Consider the following 12,476-nt stretch of genomic DNA (forward strand, 5'->3'; position numbering starts at 1 on the left):
GGGACGGGGGGCGAGGCGGACGCAGGGGGCCCGCAGCGAACCTGGCTCCGGCGCGGGCGACGGGACGCCGGGATGGTGGCGGGTGGTGGGGGCGACGGGGCGAGGGGCGGTGGGGCCAGGGGGCGGTGGCGGGTGGCGGTGGTCGTCGGGGAGGAGAGGGGGACAGATCGAACAGAGAGAGATGGGCGGGGTGGGGCGCCGTTAGTAACCTAAACGTTTGCCGTCCGCCCCACTTTGCCGTCCGCCACTTGCTCTTTGTCGTCCGCTAGCGGACGGCAAATAGGGGGGGCCGTTAAGTTTTTTTAAACCAGCTGTCGGTGGGGCCCCTCCCTCTTTGCCGTCCGCTAGCCGACGGCAAAGAACTGGCTGATGGCAAAGAAGTACTTTGCCATCAGCCAGTTCTTTGCCGTCCGCTTTTGGGTAGCTGATGGCAAAGAGCTTCTTTGCCGTCCGCTAGCAGACGGCAAAGAGCTGGCAGATGGCGAAGTAGCTGTTTCCAGTAGTGAGAGAAGAGGCATAAGCTCACAGAGCACATAGACTTCCTCTTAGTTTTTCACATCTCTCTTCTCCACATAAGCAAAAATGTCATGTAAGCGGGCTATAAGCACACTATTGTACTTGCTCTTAGGCAAAATGGACATTAACATCATAAAATAAGGTATACCAGTTAAACAAGATCTAAGCAACATTAATTTATCACCATAGTACGGAAAATTACCCTGCCAAGTACCCAACTTTTTCTCCATTTTACCCTCTACCATGTTCCAATCATTATTCCTTTTTTGAAATTATGCAGAGGAATACCTAAATATGTAATGGGGAAATCACCACTTGCACAAGTAAAAAAAGTCTCTAAACAAATGTTCTCTATCCTTAGCCTCACCAAAACAACAAACTTCACTTTCATCAAAGTTAATATTCAAACCTAACAAATGTTCAAACAAGCAGACAATAATTTTGAAATTTCTAGCACCATTCGGATGAGCTTCAAACATAAATATAGTGTCATCCGTATACTATAACATGGTAAAGCCTTCTTCTGTTAACCTAGATGCAACACCTCTAATAAAGTTGCTGATTTCTAGCTCTACTCACTAAAACATGTACACACGTCAATAGCAATGTTAAACTAGAACATAATAATGCACGTTTACTGTGCCTACTCATTTTAAGATACTACCGACACTTCTATTAATAAGTTGGTTTCACCGATGAAAATACTATTTTATATTTCGTGTAATCACCGATGAAAACATTATTTTAATCTCGTGTAAAATTCTATGCTTCTAATCTCATGTAAAATTATATGCTTCTACCATCTTTTGACGGGGTACAAATGGTTGTTCTGACATGGACCCTAGCGAACAAATTGTCCTTGCTTTACCTTGGGTAAAAATATAATAGTAATGTAAGTGGGTTACTTGCAAAAAATGATTCTTTGGACTAATCTTGTATATATATTTTTGAATACACCTTGCCTACCTTGAGCTCCCCATTTTGGTGATTGTCCAACATCAAATGGGTTGTTTTATCTACAAAAGTACAAAGGAAAACAAGCCATCTCAAGCATAACATAATGAAAGCTAAAACTGCCATTAAACAAAGGTAAAACACCCCTCCTCTAGGCGTCCACGATCTTTCAACCATAATTTAATCTATCCAAATCACCCACCCTAAAAAATCGTTGAATAATATTAAAAGATCCTCTCCCAACAGATTCCAATAATGGTAATAAAATTCTGCTGGAAAACATCCAGACCAGAAGGTTTATTATGTTTCATTTGAAATAGAGCAACTCTAATTTTCTTCTAAAGTAAACTCAACCACTAGTTTCTCTCTATCCACATCATCTAACACACAGGAACTAGAATTTCCAACGAAACAAATCTACCACTTTTTTCAGTCCCAAACAACTTGTTATAAAAATCAGTAGCATAATTTAACAAGTTAGCATCCCTTCTATCACTCTACCCCCTTCTTTTGAGATGCAATATGATTCCTTCTCCTCCTACCATTTTACTTTCCCCATAAGATAAGAAGAAGGAGCATTACACAAATATAAGATTCTACTCTTTAGCTCTTTAAATCCACTTAACCTCCTCTTCCTTAACAATTATGTTGAGCTTCTCCTCTAAAAAAAATCTCAGACTATACCTATGAGCAGATAAATCTAAAAGTTCACTCTATCTATCTTGTCAATGTCTTCAGTAAGTGGCAGAGCTAGCAGCAGGTTAAGCCTGAGGCTATTCTACGTTGAGTGATAAATTTATGTGATTTTCTATACTTTCTATGAAGGAATTACAAGGAAAGTTGTTGCTAGGCCTAGGGCTATAGCCATGGTTGCCCTAGGCCTGTCTCCGGCGTAGCTTCAATTAATTACATGTATGTGTATGGTTTTTTTTTACTTTCTTTCTTCACATGTATGTGTATGCATGTTCGTGTGTGTGTACTCATGCGAGCATGTTGTGTGTGCATGGACGTGTTTGGTTGCCTGCATATGGCCCAGCCTGGCCCGCGCGGGAAGAAGTTAGCCCGTTTGGTTGCCTGCGTTTACTGTGCGGCCCGCATCACACGAAACTTAAAGCAGGTCCAAGCCAGGCCAGGCCCAGGGGAAACGCCCGAATCGGCAGTAGCTCGCGAGCCTGGCTTGAGCGAGCAGGGGAGGGCGACGCGCTTCTCTCCTCGTGCGAGCAGGGAGATGGCGCGAGCTCGCCCCCGTCGCCGAAAAATCGGCGAGAGGATTTCGTCTCATCTCCCGCCGAGTCCACCCCTATTTATCCCCTCCCTCACCGCCCCAACTCCCGTCACCATTCTCCCGCCGTTCGAGCTTTGCCGCCGACGCGCATCGGCACCAACAAGCAGGTAAGCGGCGCATCTTCATCGAACGGCGGTCCACGGTGTTGGCGCTCCTTCACCGGCCGGCGTTGACCTTCCACGACCGCCCCCTCGTCCTCGAGCTACAACCATGGCCTCTGTGAGTTCAATCCCCCTTTCTCTCCGTTCCTTCTAGCTAGATCTCAGCTGCATCAAGGGTTTGATCTAGGTGCATGGTTGATTAGTGGTCTTATCTATGAACTGATATGGTTGATTGCTATGCTGCGGTTGCAATTAGTGGTAGGTCTAGATGTTTAAGCATGTGGTAGGCTAGATTAGTAGTAGAGTTTGAAGTTGAACCTTGTGCTTGAGTTGATTCGTGCTTAGATCTGTGCTTTGTAGCTACTAGATGACCCGTTGCGCCAATGGCACAAAGGCCAGCAGCAAGCCAAATATTGTAAGAGTGGTGATAGAAAAACTCAGAAACAAATCTAAATGATGATTACAGTCTGTGCTAAATGATAGTGCTTGTCCCTTGAGTGGAAGGTGGACGCTGCCAGGTAGGGCATGCCTCTTCCTTCCTTAGCATATTTGCTGTTGCTGGTGAGTACTCGATGTTTGAAACAGAGAAAGTAGTAAAAACAGAAAATTATAAGGGTGGCATTCTGCATATTCATAGATCAATGAGGAACAACAGCAAAGGTTATATAGGTAAAATCATAGGTGGTAGCTGTTCAAAAGTAACAAATAGCATCGTCGAAAAACAGAGGAAGGTTTCATCCTATTACAGAGCTTGTCTAGTAGTCTTTAGAATGCTAGATGATACTTAGATACAACTTCCATTGCTGTCGATGGTTCATCTAAAGGCAATGCATGATGAGAACCAGGCACTGCTTTGTGGTGACCTTGAAACGAAATGCACAAATGTCTCCTTCATGAATTTTTGCAAGACGGCGGAACTTAGACCAGTTGGTTGTTACCGTGGCTCTCTTGTCGGTTCCTAGCATGATGCGACAATTGGCGTGTAGAACACTGTTTGCAAGCCTGACGTTGAGCGTATCATAATCTGGGTCATGTAATCTTTTAGTTTGCTTTCGTTGTAGTTGACCTGAAAATACTGGTGAGAAAAAAGGAATTAATTGAATGGATTGGAGAGTGTCTTGTCACTCTTACACTAAGAAGGTTTAAATATAGATAGTGAGAACAGTTATCAGTAAATAATGGCAGAAAGCAAAAGAAGGGTGCAGAGCATGCTACATTCCTTCTTACGTGGAGCATAAGATGTAAATCGGTTGTTTCTGTATGTATGGTAGAAAGAAAACATGTATATCAGACTATATGAATATTAGTTTCTAAAGTTACACGTAGCAAGTTGATGAGAATTGTTGTGCTGGTGCTAATAGCAGTGTATACAGTTTTTTCAATATTTCGCAATAAAGTCAATTTGGTGAATCAAAAGCATACCGCATGTTGTACTTCTGATGATTAGTCAAGTAAGTAGTTTAGTTGTGAGGTATAAGTAAAGATGATTCTTTTTTCAATGAAGTGGAAGGAAGGAGTTTACCATCCGTTTGCATGGCTTTGTGAATGTTTTGTTGATGGTGCAGACATAGTATTTGATATCTGGTTTTTTGCGGCAGAACATGGCAAACAACTTATTCACATGGTGCTGATAGAGCTTCACTTCATTGCCTAGTGACAGTACCTTTCAAGCTCTTCGCAATATTGGATAGCAGGGGGTGGTCCTGAATTTAGTTTCGTTTTGGTAAGATCAAAATGAAGCAACACATGTAAGAAGGCTGAATACTATTTATTGTTAGGAGACTAAGCATTCATCAAGAGAAAAGTAGAATTAAGCTTTAAACCTATGGTACGAAGATATAGTAAGCAAGAGAATATCAGAACATGATAATAAGCATTGTAGCCTGGTCTTGAGCGAGCGCCCTACCGTAATTAGCCTGTCTCTAATCAGGAAAGAGCTGCAAACACGTACTTTGTTAGAGAGAGTGAAGTCATCGCCTAGTCGTCGGCCGCCATTCACTTCAATGCACCAATAAGAGAGGGTGTTGCGCACCATCAATACGCCCAGCCCCCTGCACCGAAATAACCACACCCATGATGAATTGATTGCTCCAATTAACACGGCCTGCTCAGCCTCTCCGAATCGATGCCACTGGGGTCGTCCTCAGTAACCTCTCGCAGCATGCTCAGCCTCTCCGAATCGATGCCGAAAACAACAGAATCGGGGTAATTAGCAGTCCCCCACAAGGCCACGATACTCTTGAGCACACAGATCCGTTGCTTTCCCCATAATCGTATACATGCTATGGAAGACAGGGGGGATCGATTAGAGATCGTCTAGCACTATCATGCTGAGAAAACAAGAGGATTCATATGGATCCTGACAAGCTAACCTAGATTTCTCTGTTTCTGCTGAAGCCATGCCATCTTCCCCCATTGCGCCTCCACCAGCTCGAGGCTTCAAGAAGATGTACAGTGCTATAGATCGAGGGACGGTTCACCCGCTTGCTAAATGATGGTGCACCAAACATCAGGGCATTTATGACCACACCACCGAACGGCCGTCCCAGTGTGTCGAGTCGCTAACGGACAAGGCTGTATTCGTACGCAAATAAATGTGTGTTGGCCCACATGCGAGAGCGTATAGTGGACGTATCCCCGTTGTGAAAAAGGAAAACACTGTGCTGTGAGAAAGGAAAACACTGTGCGGTATTTGCGTGTGGGCAGGAGATGCTATATTAGCTGCTGATCACGACGCGCTGCGGACGCACAAGATAACGATCTCGGGTGGCCGCATGTCCTCAAAATTCGCGTCGCAGTAAAATGGCATTTAAAATAAAATGACCTAATAGTTTTTATGATCTGCTATACTTCTCCGACGCCAATTTTCTGCCTTAGAACAGAAAAAACATATATCAGGCCGATCAATAATGCTCAACTTAACTAACTTGCTTAGTATTTTAACGCTAGGCCGAGGGCCGAGTCTTGTATCTACTGCCAGATGGAAAGACCAAGATATGAAGGCAGTGGTAGTAGGTAGTCATTGCTGAATGTCTCATCATTATCAAACATGATTTCATCATTTGATTGTACTAAGTGTGGGTCAGTTAATATGGATCGAACGAAGTAGTACAATTTGTACCGTACTTCATTTGATGGCAGTCTATCAGTTAATATGTCATTCATCTTCAAAGCCAACACCCACATCTCTTGGTCCATAACCTACCATCACAGTGTAAGAGAACTGCCCTGGTTATCACTCATCAGAACGACCGTCCAAAGAACAAATCATCCAACATCAGTGACAATATTGAGCAGGCTACAACAGAGGTAAGGGTAGGCTCTAAGGGCAAGTCCAACGCTGACACCGACTTTTTCAGCTCTGTTTAGTCCCACAAGCCAAGGCTGTCTTGATTGCTCAAGACATGATTGTTTCAGCCTGTTGTCAGAGTCATTGCCCCTCTTTTTGGTCCAAAATGAGGTTATCTCTGCACACCAAGCAACATGACCATGATGCCCCATTACATGTGTGCACACATCCAGCCATCAAGCTCAGGAGCTGCTCATACCTGGAGTCGACCGACCAACCCCCAGTGCGGACGGCATGTCAGACAAACACCGTACGGTTCCCAGCCAACGCCACACCCGAATCCAATGCACGGCGGTCGTTGGCAGCGGTGCGGAACTGACGTGGAGGCCAACCGGACGATTGGCCAGCAATCCGGCAACGAGAGCTCGCCTGATTCGGCTTAGGGTTTGGGTTCAGGGGTGTGAACATAATCGAACATAAAGCTCTATATGTTTCCTCGATGATTTTTTTGAAAGAAAATACAATATGCCTTTATTTACCATTGATTGATCCGCAGAGAGCATCTGACGCTGCCCCATATGAATGGATCAATCTTGTGGATAAATGGTACTTTTGTCTATTTCATTATAACCCATATAGTTGCCTTGTATGATCAAAACATTGAACCTGGATTCTATCTTGGACCTGGGAGGAAAAACCCAACTCGGTTTGCATTAGCATGATGCAGCAGGGAGGAAAAATAGCCTGCATACTATTGTTATCCGATCGCTATCTTAGCATACATTGTATATGTGTAGTGTAATCCGCAGCATTAAATTGGCATGACAGATGCTGCCAAAGGTGTTAGGCTAGCATGCGTCTGACATATATGTTTAATGAAAACAATGGGCAAAACTAATCTACTTAACTAAGTCCCAAAATATAAACTCTGAAATATAAGCAAGAGCACAAAGAACTGAAAACCACTGATCTGGATACTGATATCCTGGTACACATTGAACGACACAACCGAAGTTTCTTCTCCTCTACATTTAATAAAATAGACGAATGTAGGTAGGTGGACTGGGTGAAGTGTGTAACCTGCAGTGGCAATGCCACATACAGTCGGCATGAGAAATTAAGAGTCCATTCATCTTGCGCAAAAACCTTCTTTTTTGCTTCTCTCTAATGATTTCCAACCTTTACTGTACTAAGCAAAACATATCTTAAATTTTTGAATCAGTATGTTCATCAGAAGGAACTAAAAACATCTACTACCAAATATTATTAGAGTTAGTCTCTCCAAGTTCAGAACCACTAAATGGCAATGGAAATTACCGGTGCAATTTTTTACAGAGCAAGATGATGTGCCAGGAAAGCTAAAAGTGGTATTTCACAGAGAATAATAATGTAAAGACAATATCGGCGGGAGCTACTGGGTGGGACACTAAAAAAACTGAAATATATACACCATCTTTAGAAGGCGGGATTTGCAACAATCAATTGATTAATGAAAGGTTGAACCATCTAAAAGCATACGGAAAAATAAAACTAACATGTCCAGAGTTCCTTTGGTATGTGTGTGCTTGACAGCCTCGTGTGTAGTCTTGCTCTTGCATAAATATGATTCCAGCAATCAATCGCGGAACAGGATTGCTTCCTATAGCTGAATCAATCAGCCAGTCCTTCAGGCTGGAGATCGCACCTTCCTTCAAAGTCGCACAAAGTAATGAATATAAGCATTTCAGTATATCAAAGAAATCTGGGGAAAAACTAACTGGGGTGACACACATCACCACTCATTTTCTTATGTTTACCTACAGGAATAAAATGTTGGCGTGGCATGCAACAAATGAGTAAACTGTTTCAATCAAGTGAAATGCATTATAAGTACATTATCATTTTCTTCAATGGAACTTTGGTAGCTACACCCAAGCTTTCACTTTCCTGGAATGAATGACTACCTTTTAAAAGCATGATCTATTATGGTCTTAGTAGTAAGCAACTCGGATAGAAGCATAGGCTAATGTGAGGCAGTTACACACGCCGCAAAAGCATCCCAAAGACGGATGTTTTTCACGCAAGCTATATTAGTAGAGAAACTATTGCTCAGCTTTGTAATATCGTAACCAGAAAAAAGAAAAAGAAGCCTATGAAAAATTGCACAGGAGCACATATTAACAGAAGGAAAATCAGACTAAATTATAAAATCATATAACTTAGTCCCAGAATCCTTTCGTATAAGGAGTGAAGAAATGTTTGTAGTCTCAAGAGCCTCGTCGGTATGAAATCTTTCAACTATTTTGTTACACGTGTCAACATCCCTCAGTTCCAGTAGCAGCAATCAAGAGTCAAGAATAAATCAGATTGGTACTTAAACAAATGACAAATTTTAAGCTCCAGTTAAGTCAAGCATATATAAAAAAACATGCCCCTGAACTTCATTTTCGTCAATTGGGGGGATGTAATATACGATAGCATACATCAAGAAATAGTAGATGAATGTTCTTTTCAGGCTTAATTCTTTTCAGCATATATACGACCATTGTTTTTTCCTGTAAATACACTGATGTACTACCATCTCATTGCAAATTATATATTGTGCCAAGGAAAAATTGTTTTACTTTTCAGCATATATATACAATCATACGGTAGTCACACGTATAAGCAGCGCCACAAAAACAAACACACAAACACGACACCCGGAAAAACAGGAATACAAAGGAATTAGCACGATAATAAGCAGTAAACAAATAGGGTAGAAAATTGCAGCTCTTAGGGAAGAACAACAAGGACATACCTAAAACACTATCAAAAGGGGTGAAACAATTACCTGAGAGGGTGAGGCGGCATGGTACAGATTTGGTTCTCTGAAATAAAGCATTAGCCATTAACAAAAAAAAAATCATCACACATGGCCAGAGATGTGAATGACCAACATATTAAAATCTCCCTCTTAAAGCTTGCAAGCCAGTAATATAGGTAGCAACGATGTATTCCCCGGCACATTGAGGGAGGAAAGGAGAAACACATGGTCTGTGAGGAGAACGAACTACAACCATGAAGGACTAACAGATCTGACACGTACCTCAACCAGCTTGCCGGCGGCGCCGCCTCCATGACGAACCACGACGGCCTTCTCCATCTCCCCAGCAGCTCAAGCCCACCGCGACCAACCCGTTGCTTCCTGTCCTTGGCACCTATGTCCCCTGCTCCTTGCAACGATGGCGGCATGGGAGAGAGAGGGAGAGGAGGAGGAGAGGTGGGAGCGCAAAGATCTGCACCCGATCCAGAACCACGGCACGCGGCGAGTGATGCCGGTGACCTGCACCTCGAGCGCCGGGGAGAGAAGGCCGCGTCGGCCGCTGCATGGAGCCGGCGGCGTGACGGTAGGGAAGGAGGGGATCGGGGGAGGAGAGAGCACAGGAGAGAAGGCAAGAGCGGAGATATTTTCACGGGTGGGTGCAAACGAGGACAGTAAAAGAATGCCCATCCAATCCACGAACACCCCTGGCAACCCACGATCGATCGCCCAAGTCTTTCACACGGACACATGCACGCACACGCCGTCGCTGCAAGGCTAGCCCGCGTGCAAGGCTGGCCCATGCATCAGTGACTTTAGCTCGGCTATGCGGTGTACAGAAGAACGACCGTCCAGATATTAACCAGGTCGACAGAAGGTATGGTGAAAGCGCCAGCGAGGTAAATCGAGCGTACAGGATTCGCTGAAAACGTCGATGGCTCTGGTATGGCGGGTTGGCTAGAGGGGTTTATATGTTCAAAGGTAGTAACGATGTATTCCCCGACACATTGAGGGAGGAAATGAGAAACACATGGTCTGTGAGGAGAACGAACTACAACCATGAAGGACTAACAGATCTGACACGTACCTCAACCAGCTTGCCGGCGGCGCCGCCTCCATGACGAACCACGACGGCCTCCTCCATCTCCCCAGCAGCTCAAGCCCACCGCGACCAACCCGTTGCTTCCTGTCCTTGGCACCTATGTCCCCTGCTCCTTGCAACGATGGCGGCATGGGAGAGAGAGGGAGAGGAGGAGGAGAGGTGGGAGCGCAAAGATCTGCACCCGATCCAGAACCACGGCACGCGGCGAGTGATGCCGGTGACCTGCACCTCGAGCGCCGGGGAGAGAAGGCCGCGTCGGCCGCTGCATGGAGCCGGCGGCGTGACGGTAGGGAAGGAGGGGATCGGGGGAGGAGAGAGCACAGGAGAGAAGGCAAGAGCGGAGATATTTTCACGGGTGGGTGCAAACGAGGACAGTAAAAGAATGCCCATCCAATCCACGAACACCCCTGGCAACCCACGATCGATCGCCCAAGTCTTTCACACGGACACATGCACGCACACGCCGTCGCTGCAAGGCTAGCCCGCGTGCAAGGCTGGCCCATGCATCAGTGACTTTAGCTCGGCTATGCGGTGTACAGAAGAACGACCGTCCAGATATTAACCAGGTCGACAGAAGGTATGGTGAAAACGCCAGCGAGGTAAATCGAGCGTACAGGATTCGCTGAAAACGTCGATGGCTCTGGTATGGCGGGTTGGCTAGAGGGGTTTATATGTTCAATTGGTGGTCCATTTGTAGCATGATGTTTGTTGTAGATGTATGTTCATGGTCATAGATTGTCCGGTATGCTCAGTATGATAGCGATGAACCATATGTGCTTAGTATGATAGTGATGAAGCATGTGCTTGCTATGATAGTGATGAACCATGTACATGTATGCTCCTGCTTATTGTCAATGTGTGCTATGATTGTAGGACATGATCACGCAGACACAAGATCTTAGTCAGGCCATTGTCCTGTCCGACAGCCAGTTTGCTCCATCGTTTGTCGAGGACTCGCATGTTGGGGAACGTAGCATGCAATTTGAAAAAAATTCCTGCGATCACGCAAGATCTATCTAGGAGATGCATAGCAACGAGAGGGGGAGAGTGTGCCCACGTACCCTCATAGACCAAAAGCGGAAGCGTTGGTTAATGCGGTTGATGTAGTCGAACGTCTTCATGATCCAAGTACCGAACATATGACACCTCCGTGTTCAGCACACGTTCAGCTCGATGACATCCCTTGAACTCTTGATCCAGTAGAGGGTCGAGGAAGAGTTCCATTAGCACGACGGTGTGGCGATGGTGTTGATGATGTGATCCGCGCAGGGCTTCGCCTAAGCACTATGACGCTATTACCGGAAGAGTAAACTATGGAAGGGGGCACTGCACACGACTAAGAGAATTCTTGGTGTGCCTTTGGGGTGCCCCCTGGCCACGTATATAAAGGAGGCGGAGGAGGAGGCCGGCGGCCAAGGAGGGCGCGCCAAGGGGGGTCCTACTTGGAATCCTAGTCCAAGTAGGATTCGACCCCCCTCCTTCCAATCAACGGAGAGGGGAAAGGGGATGGAAGAGAGGGAGAAGGAAAGAGGGGGGCCGCACCCCCTCCCATTGTCCAATTCAGATTGGGGCAAGGGATGGCACGCGCCACCTCCCGTGGCCTGCCTCCTCTCCTCCACTATGGCCTAATAGGCCCAATAACTTTCCGGGGGGGGGGGGTGAGGGAGTCCTAGATTAGGGGGTCCTCGGACAGCCGGACTATATACTTATGTCGGACTGTTGGACTATGAAGATACAAGATTGAAGATTCGTCCCGTGTCCGGGTGGGACTCTCCTTTGCATGGAAGGCAAGCTTGGAAATTCAGATATGTAGATTTCCTTCTCTATAACTGACTCTGTGTAACCCTAGCTCCCTCCGGTGTCTATATAAACCGGAGGGTTTAGTCCGTAGGACAACAACAATCATAATCATAGGCTAGCTTCTAGGGTTTAGCCTCTGTGATCTCGTGGTAGATCAACTCTTGTAATACTCATATCATCAAGATCAATCAAGCAGGAAGTAGGGTATTACCTCCATAGAGAGGGCCCGAACCTGGGTAAACATTGTGTCCCCCGCCTCATGTTACCTTAGCCTTAGACGCACAGTTCGGGACCCCCTACCTGAGATCCGCTGGTTTTGACACCGACATTGGTGCTTTCATTGAGAGTTCCATTGTGACGTCGAAAAAAGGTTTGATGGCTCGCCTCGTTATCGAGGACAACATCACCTCTGGGGGAGCCCTGGCTTTAGGCCAAACCCTCCGACTAGGCGGCTTCATCATGACCGCCCGCTCGGCCGCCATGCCGATGATGACTTCTTGGGTCATCAAAAATAGCCTCCACATTGATACGTCTCCAACGTATCTATAATTTTTGATTGTTCCATGCTATTATATTACCCGTTTTGGATGTTTATGGACTTTACTTTACACTTTTATATCATTTTTGGGACTAACCTACTAACCGGA

General features: G+C 45.5%; 1 protein-coding gene across 28 annotated transcripts; it reads right to left on the reverse strand.

Moving 5' to 3' along the window:
- Positions 1 to 3,498: 3,498 nt before the first annotated feature.
- On the reverse strand, positions 3,499 to 10,433 carry LOC123135998 (coatomer subunit epsilon-2). 28 transcript variants are annotated; one of them, XR_006466521.1, is made up of 7 exons: positions 9,213 to 9,631; positions 8,958 to 8,994; positions 7,681 to 7,833; positions 5,229 to 6,829; positions 4,808 to 5,138; positions 4,379 to 4,559; positions 3,499 to 3,931 (listed from the first exon to the last, which is right to left on the reverse strand). XR_006466521.1 is itself a non-coding variant. In XM_044555289.1 (5 exons), exons 1-4 carry the CDS (start codon positions 9,356 to 9,358, stop codon positions 4,857 to 4,859), a joined length of 387 nt encoding a protein of 128 aa, XP_044411224.1. In that variant the 5' UTR covers positions 9,359 to 9,631; the 3' UTR covers positions 3,499 to 3,931; positions 4,808 to 4,856. The 28 variants fall into 28 exon arrangements, 3 of the variants coding, with proteins under 3 accessions (XP_044411224.1, XP_044411206.1, XP_044411205.1); XR_006466530.1 differs by lacking the exons at positions 8,958 to 8,994; positions 9,213 to 9,631 and adding an exon at positions 10,015 to 10,433 and having other exon boundaries at positions 5,229 to 5,430; XR_006466513.1 differs by lacking the exon at positions 9,213 to 9,631 and adding an exon at positions 10,015 to 10,433 and having other exon boundaries at positions 5,229 to 7,833.
- Between the last annotated feature and the right edge of the window lie 2,043 nt (positions 10,434 to 12,476).

Source organism: Triticum aestivum, chromosome 1B (assembly GCF_018294505.1).
Source record: "Triticum aestivum cultivar Chinese Spring chromosome 1B, IWGSC CS RefSeq v2.1, whole genome shotgun sequence".
Taxonomy (NCBI): Eukaryota; Viridiplantae; Streptophyta; class Magnoliopsida; order Poales; family Poaceae; genus Triticum; species Triticum aestivum.

Bases quoted from the DNA above. Each gene is read 5' to 3' on its own strand.
- LOC123135998 (XM_044555271.1), bottom strand. From the start codon at position 10,160: ATGCCGCCATCGTTGCAAGGAGCAGGGGACATAGGTGCCAAGGACAGG. The intron at 7,834-8,957 runs GTAATTGTTTCA...GCGACTTTGAAG, and splicing joins ATGCCGCCTCACCCTCTCAG to GAAGGTGCGATCTCCAGCCT. The intron at 3,932-7,680 runs GTTAGTTTTATT...TTTTCTCACCAG, and splicing joins ACCAAAGGAACTCTGGACAT to TATTTTCAGGTCAACTACAA.